Here is a 22,112-nt window from a genome sequence, read left to right as displayed (position 1 = left end):
GCCAAACGTTGCCGACTCCTGTTCTACTCTATATCTCCAAATTTCTGCCTCACCTCTTTAGAAGGTATTGATCTTCAGGACTTTCCTTGATTTTCATGGGGCATTTCTGATTTCCTCTGGATGCTCCTGCTTCTTGTAGTCTAGGCATGCAGGACATACCATAGCAAGAATAAAACTCGCCGCCCTTCTTGCCTACCCCACCTCCGGCAAACCTAAATCAAGCAATAAAATCCACGCGCAAGAGAATTTTTACCCCCAAAAGAGAGAAGAGCCAGAGATGCCATAAAGTCCACTAGAGACTTCATTATTCCTATTGACTTTTACATGGAACGTGTTCAGATACACCAGTAATGGGGGTCAGAATAGAACCCTCAGGTAGATATATAGATTAACTGCATCCTATAATATCTTTGCAGTGAAGCATAAAGTCATCACATTGCTTTGTAACAGAACATGGTGCCACATTGTGATGGCGAGAGTCAAGGTGTTGAAATGCTGTGATTTCATCCAGGAGAACCAAGGTGGAAGCCCTAGCTGTATCTGATGGAACACATAGGCTCTGATCTTTATTCTAAGTCTTACATTCAGCTTTGTGGTGGCTTACAGGAACAAGGCATGTGTGCTGCACACCAGGGTGGCCTGCCTTTTTGGGGAGGGTTAGGGAGAAGGATGTTATGATGGAGGCCACCTCCTCCACCTCTTTTCTACTTTTCAGATGACTGTGAAGATGATGGTGAGGAAGAGGTGGAAAAAGACCTAGATAATGAGGACCTAGAGCATAAAGAGGAAGTAAGTATATGAGCCAGAGCTTCCTTTAAAACGCTCCATATTCTGTGAAGGGAAGGGTTTTTTTTCTTTCTTCCTGATTTGGAGCTCTGCTAGGCAGGGTCACCATTTCAGATTGGGGGCAATTTTAACCGTGATTCCAGAGGCTACTTGGGGACCTGAAAACTCTGTTTGTTTTTCAGATAGTAACTTAGAGTGCTCCTGTCAGATAATAATTTCTAATTCCTATGTAAAGAAAGAAAGAAAGAAAATTAAATAAATACACCTCTACCTCGATACAACGTGACCCTATATAACACGAATTCAGCTATAACATGGTAAAGCAGCACTCCGGAGGGGCGGGGCTGCGCACTCCGGTGGATCAAAGCAAGTTCAATAAAATGCGGTTTCACCTATAACGCAGTAAGATTGTTTGGCTCCCGAGGACAGCGTTATATCGAGGTAGAGGTGTATTAGACCCACTCAGCTCCAATACTAACATAGAAACATAGACTATCAGGGTTGGAAGGGACCTCAGGAGGTCATCTAGTCCAACCCCCTGCTCAAAGCAGGACCAATCCCCAGACAGATTTTTGCCCTAGATCCTTAAATGGTCCCCTCAAGGATTGAACTCACAATCCTGGGTTTAGCAGGCCAATGCTCAAACCACTGAGCTAAACATGTTCTGACATCTTGTGTCAATTCACTTAAGGAACACTGGTTAGGTTTAAAAATGTAATGTGTATTCTTACTTTGTTACTAATTCTTGAATACAACAATTGAAACAATCGTAGAAAAATCTACATTACTTTTGCATTTTTTTTGCAGTTCATCAAGCTTGGAATAGACCATTTAACTTTTGGAAGCACCCTATTAGGGCAAGGCCCCATGCGTTTATACTGCACCTGCCTGGGACTCTAGGGGTGCTACCCCACTACAAATAATAGACTAGAAACTGACTTTAAACTGGAGTGAAACTGACACTGTCAAGTCACTTTCATAATATTGCCAACCCCAAATGTTTAAAAATCATGAATCGGGCTCACCAAAAATCATGAGATTGGCTTTAAAAATAATTATATTATGTAAAAATAATAGATTTGGTGTTCTTTTTGTTTACAGTCTGCTTTTTGAGCCTTTACAGTGCACTGGAGTTACATTTTGAAGCTTTCTCCACAGCCACAAGGGCTAGAAACTTCATTTCTCTTTAAGAATGAAGGCTGAAATCATCACATACATATACACTTGACTCCAGGAGCTGGGACTTAAAGGAAAACAATAATTATCATGAGACTCATGACAATATCATGAGAGTTGGCAACACTCCCTTCTGTTTAGAGGCTAGTTACTTTCCAGAAGGGTCTTAAACTCAACACTACAGTGCTTGAGTTGCAGTTTTCACAGGAGAATATTTGAAACCAAACACCAAGAACATTCCACGTGTTAAAGTTGAGGGAAAAAATTGAGACTTCTGAGGTATCTCAGGGCCACTGCAGGCAGGAAAGGAACATAAACAGCACAGAAGCTCTGGGCAGCTCTTCCTCTTGAAAGAAAGTTGGAGGGTCAAATCTTCTAGACGGTAATCACATAAAACTATTGCCATCAGTGCCTCCACTCGTAGATATTAACATCACAGTGAACATGTGATAACATATGTGGTCAATAACTATACACCTCATACTTAAATATCTGAGCCATCTTATCCAGAGTTACACATCATATATGCATTGGCTCAGGGATTACATTTCCCCACTAGATGCCTTTGAAAATCTGGCCTTTAGTCTGTGTGTCCTAGGGTGACTAGACAGCAAGTGTGAAAAATTGGGACAGGGAGCGGAGGGTAATAGGCGCCTATATAAGACAAAGCCCCAAATATCGGGACGGTCCCTATACAATTGGGACATCTGGTCACCCTAGTGTGTCCCTCAGTGCCCCATCTGTACAATGGGGATAACAGCACTGCTGTACCTCACCGAGGGGCTGTGATGTGAGGCATTCAGATACTATGGTGATGGGGCCACATAAGTACCACAGGTAGAGTGGGAACTTCTTTATATCACTGCAGTCCCTTCCCTGGATTTTGGCCCCTTCTTTTCACCTACCCTCCTCACATTTCCCTCTTTTCTGAAAGTAAACTTGGCTCAGAGGGCTTGGCTGTATTTCTTCTGAGTCCCCTGCATTCTCTCTTCAAACACCCTCTCCCCCTCCCCCCAGGGATTCCTGTTTTACAGGTTCATCTAATGCAGTGTTTCCCAAACTTGGGACGCCACTTGTGTAGGGAAAGCCCCTGGAGGCCGGGCTGGTTTGTTTACCTGACGCATCTGCAGGTTCGCTGCTCCAGGCCAATGGGAGCTGCTGGAAGCGGCGGCCAGTACGTCCCTCGGCCCGTGCCATACCCCATTCACAGTGTGTGTCCTTGGTCAGTGAGGACCCAGAGTTCAGAGGTGCATCTTTGTGAGTTCACCTGCAACCCAGGGAAGAAGGCATCTTGCTTGCGCCACCATCTGAGCACTTGTTCTGGCTGGCCGCCCCGCCAGCCGTGGTTCCTCTCTGCCGGTTGGCCCGCCAGCCGTGGTTCCTTGCTGCCTGGCTGTTCTGCTAGCTGCTGTTTGTCTCTGCTGGACGCCCCACCAGCTGCTTGCCAGCCGTTCGTTTGCCGGCCGACTGTCAGTCACTTTCTACTGCCACCTGCCTCTCTGCTTTGACCTCTGTAGGTCAGTCTCTTAATGATTTTCAGCTCTTGGCAGGCCGGGCTGAAACACTTCCCCACCACAATGGATTTCAGTTCTCATTTGAGCACTTTAACATAACAAAAGGCTCCTTTGAACAGTGGGGAGAAACAGGTTAAACTAGATCAGAGCCCCTTAGGGAGAGCCCACACCTCCTCGCTGGGACACCTGTCCCCACCCCTCTTACTTTCACAGGGGTCTGGCATTCGAGCCCCTGGCTTAGCGAGTTCCTTTCAGCGGAGGGTGACCCTTCAATTGGGACAAGCTCAACACAGTTCTACTCCCCTTTAGTCATACAATGAAGAGAACAACATTGATAATAACATTTCACTACCCCTGCATTCAGTATTAAAAAATTATATAATAAGAGGTTAAGAAAAGAGTGTCTGTACATCTGGGTATAGTGCTTAGATTATCCACAAATACAAAGTTTGTTTTAAGTCATAAGATACATATAGTGCATAATCAGCAAAGCTAAATTTAGGTGAATACTTTTAAGAATACAGTTTAGATATTAGCATCCAAGTATTCGGGTGCATCACTCATGAAAAGTTATACAGAGTTGGTTGTGGAAAGCAAATATAGCAATGAGTGAAGATTGTCCCTCAGTAATTGAGCATTTAGGGTAGGTTGTCCATTTAGAAAATACAATCCATCAGGGAAGTATTTCAGTTACTTTCCCTCAGGGGCAGCTCCAGGCACCAGCACACCAAGCGTGTGCCTGGGGCGGCAAGCCATGGGGGGCGGCGTGCCGGTCGCTGTGAGGGTGGCAGTGAGGCAGCCTTCGGCGGCATGCCTGTGGGAGGTCTGCCGGTCCTGTGGTTTCGGCAGCAATTCGGTGGTGGGTACGCAGAAGGCGTGGGACCGGTGGACCTCCTGCAGGCATGCCACCGTATCCGCGTTACCAGCGGACCTCCCGCAGGCGTGCCGCCAAAGGCTGCCTCACTGCCGTGCTTGGGGCGGCAAAATACATAGAGCCACCCCTGCTTTCCCGATAGTGGTTCTCATCCAGCTCATCCCTCCTGGTATTGCCGATGTCGGGTGATGTGTTCTATGTAGATGTCCCTCGACCACCTGATGGCGTGATTTGAAACCCAACACCAGCCAAAGCTGATCACTTGGAGCAACACAACTCCTGTCTGCTAGATACTATGCAGAGTAGTGTATTCATGTATGTTCAGTTGCTCCTGAAGTCTCTCCCCCTCCCAAACTAGCTGTCAGGGGAAAATTCATTCAGACCCTGCTTACACATGCAAATGTTTCTGCTGTGAAAATGCATCTTTGTACAAACACACATTCTAGCATGAATGAGTTTTTGCCCTCTCAAACATCTTTGCAAACAAAACGTTGTTCCTACAAATGTTTGTGGTAATCAAATTCAAAAGGGCATAAATGCCATGTGATCTGATGTAATTTAGACGTGAGTTGAGTGTTCTTTTCGCTGTTTGCCTGCTCTGCCTACCTGAACATTAATATGTCACCCAAATGACAAAAAAGGAAAGAAAACAAGTGGGCTCAATGTGCTAACCTGCCCTTTAGTGGCTATTTATTTTCATCTGAAAACTGGCCAAACTGTTCATTAGAAATAATGTTCTTTGCCAACTTAGCCCCTTTTTTGTTTAGTAATTCATTCCCAAACACATCCTAAAATCTGTAATTACGTTCATTATTCATAAGGATTCACCGACCAGTTGTGAACAGTTTTTAGTTTATTGGCGGTTTGCCAACACTTTGCTTTGAATATGAGTTTTATTTATTGGTCTCGTATGATTGGTCTCATAAGTCTCATGCTCCTCCGCCTTCTGACGGAACTTTTACACCGATCGATGATGGAGGATGAATAGTGAACTTTCGGTCCAAATTTTTGTGCAAAGAATCATTTGTGCTCAAGTTCCTGATGCTTTTGTGATTCAAAACCTTTTTCACAGCGACCTGGCGAGTGTCCAAATATTCGTGAATAATGTCTAATACTAATCATAGTGAACTTAGCACACCACTTTTACTGGTGAAAATATTTGTGAATCCTCTCTTTAACTATTCGATCAGCTCTACCAAAACCGGAGTCCGCATACCAATCGAACATCCAGTCCTGTCATGGAGCCCATCCCCACTCCCCAAATCATTAAAACCCCCCCTATAGATCCCACATAATTCTCCAAACTGTCAATCCCACCAAACCAATCTTCAAGAGCCCAGCAAACCTCCAACATGCACTACTGACTCTCGTGTCAACCAGTCCCAACCACTGCCTTAAATCAACACAAGTAACACTGTAGAAACAGCCCAGCCTTTCAGGACTGCTGTGGCTCAGGGTTTGAACTGCTGTTGACACCCTGGTGTTCATGGGAGTTTGTTGATAAATAGAATCATTTCTGAAGTTATTATCAAGAGCAAATTGCTTCTTTGTTGTGGTTTGGTGGTGAATGCTTGCTAACTGCATGCTGAATTATTTGAATAATGCTGTCATGTCGCAGCCATTCATCAATGCCATTTAGCCACCCAACCCCCCCCTTCCCATTCTCTTACGCGATGACTAAACACTTGACACTGCATATCTTTGACTCTTGTATCTGATCTGGACGGGATGCATGTCAATGCACGGTTGCCTTTGGATGTGAAAGTTTCAGGCATGATCCTTGTCCTTGCTTTATAGATAACTGCAAACACAAAAGATTTTTTTTTTAAATGAACAGATGATGGATTGGTCAAGAGACTAAAAGCTATTTATCAACAGCGTAGAAAGATATAAATAAAGTAACAGATGAGAAATCGGTGCTTGAGGGTTCAGTGATGGGTGTAGTAGAGGGATGGGGATTTGGATTTCGAAGGCAGAGAGAGGGGGCCCTGCTGAAAATCAGGCCCCTATAAGGTGTCTCAGCTTGGGTACTTGGGTTTGGGTGCCCCACTATTCACTACTCACTTTTGAAAATCTTGTCCTGGACTTCTGAGTTACATGCCAGTGGATCGTTCTATGGCTGTGGGCAGGTGACCTAACCTTTTGTGCCTCTGTTTGCCCTTCCATAAAAATGAATTTAATTGCTCTCATCTAGTTGTCAGGGGTGGCTGGTTTGCTTCACGTGTGTCAGGTGCTTAGAGATTCCCAGATGAAAGGCAGGATGTAATGTATCGTTTTATAACTATCAACTCAGGGACAGTCCCAAATGGGTCGATAGCACCTTTGATTTATTTCTTTTCCTGCTTTGACTTTTGAAGGACGATGATTTGGAGACAGATGTGAACAAACTGAGCTCAAAGCCAGGTCTTGACAGGCCAGAGGAGGAGCTTGAGCAGTATGAGGCAATGTGTCCTGAACTTTCTCTTACTTTCCAGGTAGGATAACATTGTGGCTTCCTTTATCTGTGAACGCGTGTAGGGATGTGCCGTACTGGAGGTGCTGACTGAGAGGAGGTGGGCAGAAAGACATACTGCAAAGGGGAGCACTGGATAACTCAAGGTATCAGAGGATCCAAAATGTAGACGCACCTGGAGCTTGTTGGGTTGAATGCGGCCCCAGCTGGTAGTGGGTGAAAGGTGTTAACATCTGAGAGCTGTTCGTTGGCATTTAACGGAAAGGCTGAGTCTCAGCTGACTAGGGCCCAGTGGATAAATAAATAAATATCCACCTGAGAAAAAATCCACATCCACTAATAGACATTAAGTTGTATCCTTGTTGGCAGTTTCAACGGAGATGCCACGAACCAAATGGAACATGGAAATTAAACTGGTTTGTCTACCCTAGCGCTGGTCAGTCAAGATCAGGGTTGAAGCACAGTCATGGGGAAGCTTACATTGCCACTGCTTGAAATGCAGACAGTTCTGGGGTAGATCAACCCAGCTGTTGAACAGTTTGGGACAGGAAGTGAAGAAGAATATTGTGCTCAGTACTAGAGGCAGAGGAATTTAGGGAGGCAGAATATAATTATTCAAATTTAAACAAGACACCAGGGTGCATGCGTCTCCTACCATACAAAATGCGGTGGTATTTGTAATGACTGCAAGTGGCCAGGAACTTGGATTAACATTGCAGTCCTGTATTTAGGAATGGTGGACCTTTGCCTGGCAGACTGGCCCCATTGCATCATGCTAGAGCATCAGTTCAAAGAGAAGCGCATCACTTTGCCTCCTGCAATTTCCTGTAACGCTCCAGGTTTTGCTTGGAGGTTACCCAGCCAGCAGCTGATCCAGCCTGACCTTGTTTAGCTTCTGGGAACTGATGAGAGATCAGCTTGTGGGAATAGGAATGCTGGCAGGTGGGTTGTGGGTTTCTATCTCTTTGGGTCACTGAGGCGAGCAGATTTTTAAGAGGCCTGTAAATTAAATGTTTTCCCTTTTCTTTCTTCTATTTTTCCTTCTGGAAGGAGACTCCAGCTGTCTTTATTTCTTTTATTCTTTAAATCTAAAGGAGCTGGAAACAGGGTCTGAAGATGAGAAGGGCTCTGAGGACATGCTTGGGAGCCTGCCAGGCGCTCACCCCCCAGTCATTCCAAATGCTGCTTTCATGAAGCAGCAGCGTTGCAGACACCGGGACCAACGTGCCATGGGGCCAGAGCCAGAGGAAACGGCGTTCAAGACTCCAGTGCAGAGCTGGGCAAAGAAGGAGAAATGCACTGGGGCTCCAGCCCTTGAAAAGCGAGCGATGGGAGAATCAGTCCGAGATGCAGATGCTCTTGGTGAAAGAGAAGATCCATGCAGGAGCCATGCACCCACTCTGCATCCTCCCCTAAAAGAAGCCTCCTGGGACACAAGAACATTTCACACTCACTGTGCGAGCTGCTTCGGTCCCAGCTCTGTGGGGGGAGTGGGAGCCTCAAACACAGTAACAAAGCTTCTGGAGAGACACCAAGGGGATATCCCATTCCACAGCCCCCACTTCTACATGGCCAGGGCTGGAAGCACCAAGTCCATTCCGGACTATAGGGTCTTGGCGTTCCCTGATTTTTGGGGCCACCAGCCCCCTCCTTATTACCAGTCCCTGCTGGAACGGAAATATGGAGTTCAAAGGTGATTCTGCTTTATTGTCATCCCAGAGGTAGCTCTCCGCAGCTGGGCAAATAGGGACTCGCTTCTTGTAGTATTGGACTCTCATGTCTTATTGCCTGGCTTTTGATGGGTGTTGATCATCACTTCTGTATCAAGTTTCATAGGTCTCTGCTGTTCTCGCGGAGACCCACACAATGAATTATTACAAGAAGGGAAACTGAGCTATAGGCTTATACTATTCAGATTTTTCTCTTGAGGTTGAAGACACTGGCATCTAAGATTTTCTTGGCACAGACTGGGAGTTAGGAGGCCTAGTTCCTGCCTCTGCCAGTGGCCAAGTCATGTCATCTCTCCACTTTCCTTATCTGGAAGGTAAAGGTGAATAAATACATCTCTGCCTCCCCTGCTGAAGTAATTAAATATTTGTGAAGTGTGTTGGGATCCTCCCATGGAAGGCATTATGCACCTGGCAATTAGCGTTAATGCTCTCACCTCATTTACATTGTAAGAAAGTAGTGTAACTTTAGTGCCCTCGTAACCAAGATGGAGTCTGCTGTGCAGGCAGATCTGGCCAAGAGAAGGCGCGCGCAGGAATGCAGCAGGAAAAATTCCTTCCACCCCAGGGGCACTTGTTCCAAACCCCCCACAGTGAACACACCCACCCACAGGAAAAGTACAATGGATATAACAAATGGAGATATTTATTTACAGAGGGATGAGAGGAGAAAAACAACAAGGGGAAATATAGGGGGAGCAGTAGAACAGGGTTGCATTCAAACCAAGGCCCCACAGGCCCAGTGGTAGCACAGTCTGGAAGGGCAGACACTCAGCAATGTGTCTGCACACAGAGTTTCAGTCCAGTGGTGAGTCTTGGTTGCTCCTGGTCATCTTCAGCGCCAGTGAACTTTTTCCAACAAACCCCTCCGGTGTCCTTTTCTGCTGCTCTTTGCAAAGCCACACAGAGCGACCACCTCCCCACTTAACTAGCTAGCAGCCTCCCTCCTTATTTTTAATGCAGAGTTACAAGCCCCAGTACTCACAGCCCCATGCAGCTCTGGGCAGCAGTGATACTGGGTCCCGCTTTGGCCTGTTCTTTTTGAGCGATTCCTCCCTGGCACAGTGCTCCTCCTGGCTTCTGTCCTTGGGGGTCCCTGATTGTCCGTTCTTCCCAGGCTTCAGACAGGTTCTTTGCTGCTTCACTTTGTGAGGGGCTGCAAGCTGCAGCCCTTCTCTCCCCCAGAGCTCCAGAGCCACCCCCCCGAGTTTCCCTCCTTGTTTTTACTGCTCCCTCTCACCCCTAGGAAAAAGATTTAAAGGGGCCAAGCTTTTTAAACCCCAAAGGGGTTACAGTAGATAAGGAAGTGTTGTTTATTACTTCTCATAACACAAGAACTAGGGGTCACCAAATGAAATTAATAGGCAGCAGGTTTCAAACAAATAAAAGGAAGTATTTCTTCACACAACACATAGTCAACCTGTGGAACTCCTTGCCAGAGGCTGTTGTGAAGTCCAAGACCATAACAGGATTCAAAAAGAACTAGATATATTCATGGAGGATAGGTCCATCAATGGCTATTAGCCAGGATGGGCAGGAATGGTGTCCCTAGTTTCTGTTTGACAGAAGCTGGGAATGAGCGACAGGGGAATGGATCACTTGATGATTACATGTTCTGTTCATTCCCTCTGGGGCACCTGGCACTGGCCACTGTCGGAAGCCAGGATATTGGGCGAGATGGACCTTTGGTCTGACCCAGTAGGGCCATTCTTATGTTCTTATGTGCAACTGAGGAGTATACATTGTGTGTTGGAGTGTGGGGGGACCTGTGTTGGGAGAGGGGATTCTTCTCAGGGCTACCCTCCCCCTTCCTGCCCCATGCATGTCCCTCTGCAATTCCTTTAGAGGGCATTTGTTCTTAGTAGCACAAGCAATGCTTACCACACCGCAAACAGGCTGGGTGATTCTTCTGTCTCTTGAACTAAGCTCTAGGACTGAATGATACTAATAACATGGCATTTATCAAGGCCATAAGTTTCTGAGCTATTTTGAACCTCTGTGCTCTATAGAGATGGGAACTCTTCCTGTTGCAGCTAAATGCCTGGAATCTTATTCACAGAGGCTGTCATTCTCTCACCTCTTCCCTGTACTAATGTTCTAAAAGCCCCGCTTTTATGACCATAACAACATATGTAACTATACAGCAAAGACAGGGATAATCATGTCATGCTTCAGTGTTTAAGTAGATTGCTGCAAAGGTCAGGAAGGAAATCTCGAGAACACATATGGCATCGTACAACTGGTTGTTACTGGATGGGGTTGGAGCCAGGAGTCTGTAATAATAGACCAATAGTATGATCCCTGTGACAAATTCTCCATTGCTAGGTGTGCGTGACTCATTCACTGAGACGGAATGAGAAGAAATGGAGATAAATCCTACCGAATGTGAATGACAAGTCATTTAACTCTAAAGGTATCTTCCAGTCATGAGAGTCATGCAAAAGCCAAACTGGTGAACGACAAAAAGTGCTAAGGGATATTTTTGTTTAGTTAGTTCAGGTGTATAATTCTGCACAGGAATCCCCCTTCTCCCCAACCTCCTGGAAAGAATATCATAAGCCTCAGTTCACTTCCTCTGCAAGGATCCTCCAAGACAGAGGTATGTGTCTGCCTGTGGCTGCAGACAGACTCACAATTTGTTTTTCTTTTCCAGGGCCAAAATATTTGAGGATGTTCGCCGTCTAATCCAGCCAGGTGATGTGATAGACAGAGTTGTCTTTGATTTAGATGGGCGCAGGTAGGTCTTCCTTGTAGTGTACGTGACTGAGGGCACTACTGTTACTATCAGTAATAGATTAGGTGACTAGGCCAGCAGATGGTGCATTTGATTCAACGTAGACAAATGTACAAAACATTAGACTGGTAGATAGGATCCAGTGTAAGGAACAAGGTTTTGTGAGGGGGTGCGCCACTCACGGCCAGGGTGGCGCCTCCTCATGGCCGTTCTGGGGATTAGCTTTGCGAGGTCGATGCCCCTTCTTGCAGTTGCATGCTGTCTCTCTGCCTCTCTCGCTGGGTCTGCAGCAGCTCTTCTCTTGCTCAATGAGCTGCTGCCGCCACTGCCACCTCTTCATGACTCAGCCCTCCGACCAGGTTACAATACGCATTTTCCCCTTCCGGAATACCAAAGTCTTCCTTCAGCCATCCTAGGCATCCTAGCCTTCCCATTCACTCCCTCAGTGGCTGGCAGGGGAACCTGGGCCCACCCTCTACTCTGGGTTCCGGCTCAGGGACCATCTAGCCAGCAGTCAAGGTCTGCTCCCTCTTGGACCTTGCTGCCTTTCCCCGAGCCCTTTCCTTACCATCTGGCACTCCACCTCCCCCAAGGTTTGTCACCATTCCTTCCTCCCAGGGAGCAAATACAAGCTCCGTTTTTCTGCAGCCTCCAAACACTCCTCCCAGGGAATGACAGTAACCTATTTCTCAGCAGCCCCCTCAGCTTCCAATTTCCTGTGTTTATAAATCCCAGCCCAGTTTGTTCCCCTTTGGCTTGGCTCCCTCCCTCCCTCGGGGGATTAGTTAGCCACCTGATTCCCCTCAGTTGTTACTTGTTGGGTTAATTAGCCCCCTTTTCTATCCACATTTGGGGCAAGTGTGAGGTTACCACCCCTTCCCAGAGTCTCTCAGCACATGGCTCAGAAAAAGGATCTGTAGGCTATTGTGGAAGAGTCCCTGAAACCACCAGCCCAGTGCACAGCGACAGTAGGAAAAGCAAACCAGATCCTGGGTGGTTTTAGCAGAGCAATGGAACCTAAAACTAAAAGGGGTAGTACCATGATGCTGTGCAGTAAGGCAGCTGTGAGACCCATCTTGGGTACTCTGAACCAGACTGGGCACCATTTCCTGGCAAATCATTATTGCCCTTGAGAAGAGGCAGCACAGGGCAATGGAAAGGATCTCAAATCTGAAGCAAGTACATTCTGAGGAAAGGGCTAATGGGTCTGAGATTGTCCTCTGAGGAACACAGGACGCAGGAGAGTTTGAGGTGACCTGGCGGGGTTTTGAAGAAGAAGGAGAGAGATTTTTAAAATTGCTCAAGATACTTTTAAAGGCTCCAAAATTTAGGGGGGGCAAAAGGTAAAAATGGGAGGAGTAAATGGAGAACTTGGGCAGAGCCACTTCACACAAAGGATAATAAACCTGTGGAATAAGTTAATGGGGAAGGTGATTGGAACAAAGAACCTAACTGAGATTGAGGAGTGTATGGATCTGTTCCTGGAGATAGGAAAATCGAGAGGGGGAAGAAAGTGGGATTTAGAATTACCCCATAAAGGCTGGTTCTTTGAGCTGGATGGCTGGGCCATAGCTGCTCTTAAATGTCTTCTGTTTGTAAGTCTAAATTGCTATATAAATTATATTGGAGTGGTTACTGCTTCTTAAGGTAATTTTTGGTAGTAGACATATTTCTGTGGTTTGCTCCAGCCCCTCAAGCACAGATGCTCCTCCAGACTGCCTCAGATTCTACTCCAAGTTTGAATCAGGAAACCTCCGCAAAGCCACCCAAGTGCGCAAGTAAGTAGCTTAGGTCTCAGCAGTGGCTGAGTCCTATCCGGCCATACTTGTAATGTCTACTGTGTAAAAAGGTGAAGCACCGTGTACTTTAGAACAGTCAGCAAAGGGAGCAGAGCTTATGAATCACAGGTATTAGGTGGTGTGAAGTTAAAGGAAGTGAGAAACCAAGGCGTGAAAGACGTGACGCTATGCTAGGGTAGGACACGAGTGCGGTGGCTAATATTGGCTTCGATGGCATCCTGTGGCTCCCCCTGCCATTGGTGGTCTCAGTGGCACCCCCTCCCATTGTCACCAGTGGCTGACAGCTGTAGTGTTTGTATGAGGTAGCTGCAGCCGTGGGTTCGTTGCATCCCACCCTGTCATTCTGCCTGGCCCATGGTGACACCATCTCACGCCTTGCTCTCCAGATTTGAGTATGATTTGATTATGAACACCGATGTGAACACGGTCCAGCACCACCAGTGGTTTTACTTTGAAGTCAGCACCATGAAACCAGCCATTCCCTACCGCTTTAACATCATCAACTGCGAGAAGGTCAACAGCCAGTTTAATTACGGTATGAGCCTTTGGGTGGGCTGTAGTTCCCTCCCATGCACAGGGCTATGCTATTGATTCCATGGGGGCTTCAACCTTCTTGTGTCTGTTAGAGTCCCATAGGTCATGGCTTGCTTACTTAGTCATAGGGTGCCTTCTGAACTATGGAGCAGGGGTGTGAATCTGGGGGCTTTCAGGGTAGAATACCTTCTTACTCCTCTACCTTTCTCTCCTTCCCATCCACATAATTAATATGGGTTCCATTCCCACCCTCCACTCCTACTACCAATTTCCTAGCAGCTAAGGTCTCCTGTCATCTCATCCTCTACTGCTAGGTCCACCTTCTGAATTAGTAGAGCTGGGTGGGATCCCTCTTTGGCGCACAGCAGCTGCTTTGAAATCAGCCAGAAGGGGTCACTATAAGGCCTCAAAAGGAGTTCTTTCTCTGTCTCCTCAAGGGCACTTAGGGACAGGAAGAGGGATTTGGAATTGAAGAGCAGGAGTTTGGAGACTGGAATATTGAAAAATGGGACTGTGGGGGAAAGGAGGAGGATCTATTTGGACTGAATGAGTGGTGCAGAAGTGGAGAAATCTCATAAGGTTTGAATAAATTTGGCTAATCTTCAAATAAGCATCCACAGTTTAGGAGGCTTATTAAGAAATTAAAATCCACATCCAGACCTTCTGAGGTTTCTGCCAACATTAATAATAAAAGATTCTGTCTCTATTTTTGAGCTCCAGTTGCAGTCTGTGGTTCAGGAGGAAGGATGTGATGCCATAAAACAGGCAGGCAAATCAGAGCTTTCAATGCCCATTTTAGAAGAGAAATTGTTTCTTTTACATACAGACTGTGTGTCGAATCCTCAGCTGGCATAGTTTAGCGTTAGCACCAACCATTGCTTTCCATGAAGCTATGTTAATTTACACCAGCTGAGGATCTGGCCCAGAATGTTTAATAAGTGCACAATGTCAAACACCACTTCCCTCTATAGCAGGGGTCGGCAATGTTCGGCACGCGGCGTGGGCGAGCGATGTGCTGGCCGCGGCTTCTCGCCACCCCCATTGGCCTGGGATGGCGAACCGCGGCCAGTGGGGGTCGCGATCGGCCGAACCTGCCGCGTCAGCAGGTAAATAAAACTGGCCCGGCCCGCCAGGGTGCTTACCCTGGCGAGCCGCGTGCCGAACGTTGCCGACCCCTGCTCTTAGCTTTGTGGATACATCTGCACAAATCAACAAGGGAACTACCTCAAGAGCAGTGTATCCACAACAAATAGCAAAGGGACTTAGGGCAGGACTACGCTACAGAATTACTTTGGTATAACTACGTTGTTCAGAGGTGTGAAAAATGCACATCCCTGAGGGGCATAATGACCAGAGCTTCTCCCGCTGACATAGCTACTGCCTCTTGTGGAGGTGGATTAACTATGCCAACAGGAGAGCTTTCCTGTTGGCATAGAGCGTCTTCATTAACGCACTACAGCAGCACTGATGCAGCCTTCTTGGTGTAGACCTGCCCTGAGAATAGCATGCTGTTACAGTTGCAAGAATGCTTGCTGAGTGGTGCAGTTCATTATAAATCATTTGCCCTAAGGACCAGAGTTCAAGTACTGAAATAGATCACAAATGAAAATGAATTTGTATTGTCATGCTATTCCACTTTCCTGAATCACCAAACAGTTCGGCATGACTGGGTAATTCACTTAATGGCCTGAGAGTGAAGTACACTGAGGAGGAGTGGCAAAGGGGATGTCAGAGGCTGATATGGTACCTCTTGAAACCTATAGAGTAGCTCTCAATGATATACCCTATGGGGTAGTTTCAGTAGGGTAGATTCAGGCCCTTACTGGTGGAAGGTTCTCCGGCATCTGCTTCTCTGATCGTAGCCAGCACTTATTAGCCCCTCACTTTTGTGAGCTTTCAGTGGACAGGAATCAAATTTTAAAATGTGCAATTAAAAATATATTTGGAAGAAAAATGTGAAAATAATATCCTGTGTTAGGAGGCTAGCCCCAGGGCCAGCTATTGTGTGGTCTGGGGTCAGTGTGTGTGTGATTGCATGTGGGAAAATTCTTGTCCGTTGCTTCTGATGCATTGAAAATGCATTGAAACTCTAGCTATCTGAATGGAGTGAGGCCCATAGCACTGTTAGCAGCATGCATGACATTGACTTCTGCATATGAGAAAATATGCTACTTGCTGCTCCATTCACTTACCAGTGCTACCATTCACCTCACTGAGCTGGAAGTTTCAAGTCCTGCTCCTGTGCAAAAGTGGCATGGGTGACAATGTGCTATAACATGGGTTGGCTGTGTACTGTGGCTGTCCTTCTGATCTCCCTGTCAGGTAGATGGTGCTGTGTAATTTTCGTATCGGTAAAAGAACGTCTCAAGGAGCAGTTGTAGTCAGCAGCAGAGCTGGTCAGAAAATGGATTTCTTTCCCCGTAGAAAATGTTGAATTTTTGTCAAAAAACTGAGCAGTGTGGCCAAAAACTAGACTTTTCCATTGAGGAAATGGAAACAAAATATTTTGGTTTGTCTAAGTGAATCGTAAAGTTTTGTTTTGAGATAGTTTAATATTAAACGATGTCCTGCTGTGATGCTGTGGTGCTTCATGGGAGTTGTAGTTCTGGTACCTCATGTCCTCATTGTCTCTGAAAGACAAGTCTCCTGAATAGGTATATATCTCCCATGATGCACCATGGTGTCCCCTCTGTTAGCTGGTCCATGCAGAAGCGCTGCATGGATACATATAGGTGCTGGAACTAGGGGTGCGGAGGGTGCTGCAGCACCCCCTGGCTTGAAGTGGATTCCATTATATGCCGGGTTTACAGTTTGGATCAATGGCTCTCAGCACCCCACTGTAAAAATTGTTCCAGCTCCCATGTGGATACAAAAATGGAAAGGTTAATCCGTGATGTGATTGAGTTTGTATTTGAAGTTCTTTCCATGTTACCTTCCTGTTGAGGTATGGGACAATCCTGTGTCTGCTCAGAGATGGACTCCGCAGCTGTTTAAGTGCTGATGAGTTACATCAAAGAAATCCAAAGGGAGGAGGCAAAATGCTGTGATTTTATAACCCTTTTTTTGTGTGTGACGCAAGTAAGCCCCCGGCGTTAATGACACCAAGGAGTATCCTATACATCTTAGATATCAGCACACATCGACATCATGGACTAGATGTAATGAGAAGCCTTGAGAAAGGCAGTAAATTGGACTGGATGAAGGAGACAAAGGCAGCAGAAAGAGAGGAAGGGAAAGAAATAGATGGGGAAGGTGCTATGGAGATTGTCAAAGATGAGGACAAGAAGCTTGCCCTAAGTGTAGAAGGGAGGACCCATGTAGAGCAAATACATTGTATACACATGTCTCAGTGGATAAAAATCTTCCTGCAAAGGAGCTGGACTCATGCAACCGTGGATAATGTTTGCATAGTTTCTCTTCTGGGCATAAGGTGATAACATGGTGCAGGTCCGGAAGAAGTTGCCCTCCTGGTATCATACAGTCCAATGAGGGATATTATTGTTACAAGCATTTTTAGGGCACCCAGCTCTGTATGTTCTTATGGGAGGTTTAATACCTTCTTATGAAGCATCCAATATTAGCTGAGGTTAGCAAAAGGTATTGAGCTAGATGCACCATCCATTGGTTGCTTCCATTATGGCAGGAGGTGGCTATTGATGTATTCCAGTGGGAAAGGGGAAGGGATAGTTGTCTAACCACACCATATGTCTGTCCAGTGTACTGATTCTTCTGTTCTTCTTTTCCTCCTCTTTCCCTTCCTCAGTCCCTGCAGAAGCAGAGTTGCTTGGAATCTCTCACCTTGGAAAAGCCAGTAGGGCTGATCCAGTTACTACTCATTTCCCTGTAGCTGGCTTCCCCTCTCCGTAATTTTCTATAGAGAGTTGGCTGCTTTGAAATCTCAAGTGTGGGATGTGGGAAAAGTGTATCTGCTTTTGGTAAAAGAGCTGCAAAGAGCGTGCACATTCACGCAAAGGAAGTCATGTCACCTGAAACTGCCTTTGTTTTATGTAGGCATGCAACCGGTCATGTATTCAGTGAAGGAAGCTCTCCAAGGCAGGCCTCACTGGATTCGGGTGGGCTCTGATATCTGTTACTACAAGTAAGTGTTTCATTGGTGCATTCCTTTTGGCTTCCCTTTCCTTCCTGCTAACCGTATTCATGTCATTAACCTTCAGCTGCCAGTGCCCCATTTCTCACACACAATAAATTTATGCACTTCCGACAGCAGGGATTGGATGTGAGTGAGACCCTGTTAGTTGGTATGCAGGGGAGAGAGAGGATACATGCAGAATTCTCTCTTCTGGAGTAAAGTGGTAGTGGAGAGAAGAGGAGGGGGGAACCATGGTGACAACATGAAGCCCTCTTCATGAGTACACAGAAGCACAAAGGAGTGGTACCCAAATAGTTTTAAGGCCCTGCACCAGTGATTGGCAGAGAGGTGGACTGGGCAGCCTACCTGTTTTCTTTTCCATCCCCAACTTGTATCATTGGTGTGCCAAATTGAATGCAGCACACACAGGGTTAACAGAGTTTTAGTCACCCATTCTCCTTGCCAAAGGATGAGCTGTGATTTCAGATAGATTCATCTGGGTGTTTCAGAGTGGTGGTCAGCACAGCGGGCAGAACGCCCTGCCCTGCTTCTCCCATCACTGCCACATTTCCTCCAGAAATTAATGTACTGTATGGGTGAAACTCAGTCCTGTCTTGGGCAAGTACAGACCCTTTTTAAATGTGCATGAGTTGTACCCGCTAACCTTGGTCCCAGTGACCACTCGGTGCTGTGTTGGCATGAGAGGGAAATTAGTTTTCCCAGAGTAGGATGGCATATGAAAATGATCCCACAGGCACACAGTGAAGGCCTGAGCAGGGAGTGGCTTTGCTCACTTCACCTATGAATTTGGAGTTCTGCCTGAAGGTGGCAGACACGTCTGTACCCTGAGCCATGCTCACTGGGTCTGTGGCATTGCCTTTACACTCTGCTTTGTCGGTAGAAAAAACAGGGCCAACGATCAGAGAAAGCAGGCACTAGATTACAACAGGTCAGCCAAGGACCTGCCCGCCTTGAAGACAGGTACTCCTGTAGGATCCAGCCTTTAGAGAGTCTCCAGAAGGAGTAGACTAAAGGTGAAGTGAGGGCTGCACTGGCACCCAGCTCATATGCGGCGACTGTGCAAGAAAGAAGTGATCTGAAGGACCAGGAGACACTTAACGAGCGAGCAGACACAAAATGTAGATAGAACCTACAGAGAGAGAGTCACAGAACAGAGAGACAGAGAACCATCCAGAGGCCAACCCCACACGAAGGAAGGAGACTCCACAGAGAGATGGTTTTCTAGATAGGGAGACAGGGATAGGTACTCCCATTGTGGTCATCCATTGAGGAGACCAAACGATCTTAAAGACTATGTAACCAGCTTAGTCTTTGGTAAAGATAAGACTCCAACTCTGCTATAGGCTAGCAACCCAGAGTTGCCAACCCTCCAGGATTGTCCCAGGGTCCCCAGGAATTAAAGATTAAACTTTAATTAAAGATCATGTCATGTGATGGAACCCCCAGGAGTACGTCCAACTGAAATTGGCAACCCTATAGCAACCTCTGGACAAAGGGACATGGGTTGGTAGTCTGGGCATCAATTATTGTTTTTTAATGTGTATATTAAAATGTTTGTAAAATAGGGAAGATGTATCATGATCAGTAGAACTGGAGGAAGAGGGCCCATTTTCCCTGGAGGGACTGTTATTGATGGGAAACCAGGAATGCAGGGAGTTAGGCGGGAAGGAATTCACCCACATGGACAGAGCAGTGCACGGGGTTTAATGAAGTTCCACTTGTTCAAATGAACCTGTGTTCCATTTCACTCCCTGCTAATGGACCACATGTGTCACAGTAAAGGGCAGTCTCATCCACACATGGCCGTGTGGTTTAGGGGCTTGTAGAACCCCGGGTAGAATTAATGCATTTCCCCTTGCAAAATAAACTGGGTTTTGTTTTGCTTTTTGCTGTTGTTTGTACATTTGGCCTAGAGGGTTAAACGTTCTTCTCACTCACATGCACGACATCACAATCAATCCAAACACTGCCAGGTGCATTTACTGTGATGTTCTCGCCTTGCAGGAGAAACACAGAGCCCCAAACTTATGTCATGACAGGAGTAAAAAAACCTTCCAGTTCTCTGTGAAAAGAAACCCAAACTCCCTAAATAAAGCTCACCTGGGGGTCAAGGGTCATGGTTCTCTTACCTCTAATCGGTGTCTGGTCAGTAACAACTCAAATAACCATTTACCTTGCCCAAATAATGTCCCCACACTCATCTTTGTCCAGCTAACCTCTACTCCTCCTGAGACTGTCCCCTCAGGAGCTTACAGTTGGCCCCCACATACCTTCATTTTTATTAGTAATCATGTTTTCTATGGTAGTGACTAAGGGCCAACCAAGAGTGAGGGCCCCATTGTGTTAAATGCTGCACTAGGCCTGTAGCCTTTGGCTTCTGTGCATGGGCTCATGGGTGCAGGCAGAATAGGCACCAGCAGATGCAGGAGTTGCAATGCTTATATGCTGATTCCGATAGTAATGGCTCCTAATGTCATTAACAAGGCAGTTATTGTGTGGTGATTCAATAACAGCTGACTGGTAAAGTTAAGCCATGAGTGTGCAATTAAGTTCTTAATCATATCCTGGACCGGGATACGGTGGAGACATGAGCATAGGATTGTTTTGTTTTGGAGTATGCGGTGTCTTTCAATTGTACATTCAGTTATATGTCAATATATTTTTATACTGCCATCTATCAATCTGTTGTTCTTTCTAGGTTAACACACACCTCTTGTTCTTTCACCAAGGACAGAGCAACTCCCCAGTCACTGGAGCTTGTGGTGTACCAGTCTATAGGCAGCAAATAGTTACACCTAGGAGCAATCAGAGTCTGTGGTTCCCCAGGCCGGTTGAAGATGGGAGCACTATGAAGATAGCATGCTCAGTGTGTTTGGGTGAAAGAGCCCTGTATCCTCCCCCAGCGCTTTGCTTATGCTGGCGATGGGTTCTGGAGGAAGCCTCATCCAACCCTCCTTGCCTGGAGGAATGTTAGCTGTGCCCCCAGACCTTGAATGCATAAGTAAGGGGAAACTCAGTGAGGTTGACATGCCCATTCACCCACAAATTCCCATCATTTCTCATCTTCCACAGCTCAGATCTAAAGCAGCCTCTGAGCTGAAGGACAGTGGGAGGAGAGGTGCATACATGGGTTGTCTGTGTAATACATGCCGGCCGATCTCTCCTGACATTCATCTTCACTGGTGAGGGGAGATGGGAGAGCTCACTCATGAAGATGGATGTCGTAGCACCGCTCTGCCATTATATACCTTTCCCATACATCTCTTGAGAGAGATTTTATGTTATGGAGAATATTAGCAACTCAGCTGTCAAAAGGAATTTCCGTGACATGGCTGCTCTGTTTTATTGCTTCCCTGTGTGAAGTGCCAGGATACACCCATGATAAATAGTCACAGTTATTATAAGACTGTCTAATTCACTTGTCGTTTTGGCAAGTGTTTACGTTAACACACAAAATAATATTCCTTTCCAGCAAATTATTTAAGGAAAATGTCAGCATATTGAATTGGTGAGAATGCACTTGGGGATTCAGTTCCAGAGTTTGTTTTCAGCTCATTGTCTAAACCACAACTTTTCTGGGCGTTGGATGCCTCAGAGGGTTGGTAATGGGGTATGAAGCAGTTTGTCTCTAGCCCACCAGTTGGAATCCTGCCCGGGTCACTAATCACTTATTCATTCCCATCTGGTAGGTGTTTTGGGGGCCTTTGTGATGTCAGAGAGAGGGTTTCACCTCTCTTTCCAGGGACCCTATGTTCACACTATAAAAATTACCATCACAGTCAGTGCTACCTGGTCTTGTTAGTTTCCAGGAGAGAAGTCAAACCTTAAATATGGCATGGAATGGCATCTCCCCTTTCAGTCCTAAGGGTCGTCTTGGCTAGCCAGAGTTAAGACACTGATGCGGTGGTAAGTGGGCATGGACCCTACTAGCCATTTGACCACAAGAATGGTCCCTTTCAGTCACTGGGGGACACTGCTGCTTTCAACAGACTCTAAGTAGAGACTCAAAAATTAGAATACCCACACAGGGTCTGGTCCTTGGAAAGGGAGCTCCCCTGCTTTGTGTTCCCTCCAGCCACCATTTACCAGACCCAATAAGACCAGTGTGGAAGCAGAGAAAGAACTGACAGGAAGGGGATGCAATGCATGACAGTTCTTTCTCTGCTTCCACACCAGCCATCTCCTGCTGTCTGGTTTTTGTTACAGTTTTTTCCACCATACAGACTCAGGCACCCGCTGTTTCCTGTGTCTGCTAAAAGGGTGTGTGTCACATACACCTACCACACTGGAAGCCTAAGAATAGGTCCATGTGGGGAGAAAAACATGGTTAGATCCCAATGGGGTTAAAAGATAGCAGGACAAAGGGGGTCCTTTGGGGAGGGACAGAATAGAGAAATGGTAAATA

General features: G+C 46.4%; 1 protein-coding gene across 1 annotated transcript in view; it reads left to right on the top strand.

The window, feature by feature from the left end:
- The window catches only part of AGBL1 (ATP/GTP binding protein like 1), a 388,187-nt gene that overhangs the window by 89,585 nt on the left and 276,490 nt on the right, over positions 1-22,112 (top strand). Inside the window, exons 9-15 of the mRNA XM_034784899.1 lie at positions 716-789; positions 6,708-6,824; positions 7,897-8,495; positions 11,183-11,266; positions 12,952-13,041; positions 13,449-13,597; positions 17,608-17,695. Of these exons, the coding sequence (XP_034640790.1) occupies positions 716-789; positions 6,708-6,824; positions 7,897-8,495; positions 11,183-11,266; positions 12,952-13,041; positions 13,449-13,597; positions 17,608-17,695 (1,201 nt within the window). The remainder of the gene's footprint in view (positions 1-715; positions 790-6,707; positions 6,825-7,896; positions 8,496-11,182; positions 11,267-12,951; positions 13,042-13,448; positions 13,598-17,607; positions 17,696-22,112) is intronic.

Source organism: Trachemys scripta, chromosome 10, assembly GCF_013100865.1.
Source record: "Trachemys scripta elegans isolate TJP31775 chromosome 10, CAS_Tse_1.0, whole genome shotgun sequence".
NCBI classification, from domain to species: domain Eukaryota; kingdom Metazoa; phylum Chordata; order Testudines; family Emydidae; genus Trachemys; species Trachemys scripta.
This window is presented reverse-complemented; position numbering and strand designations above follow the sequence as displayed.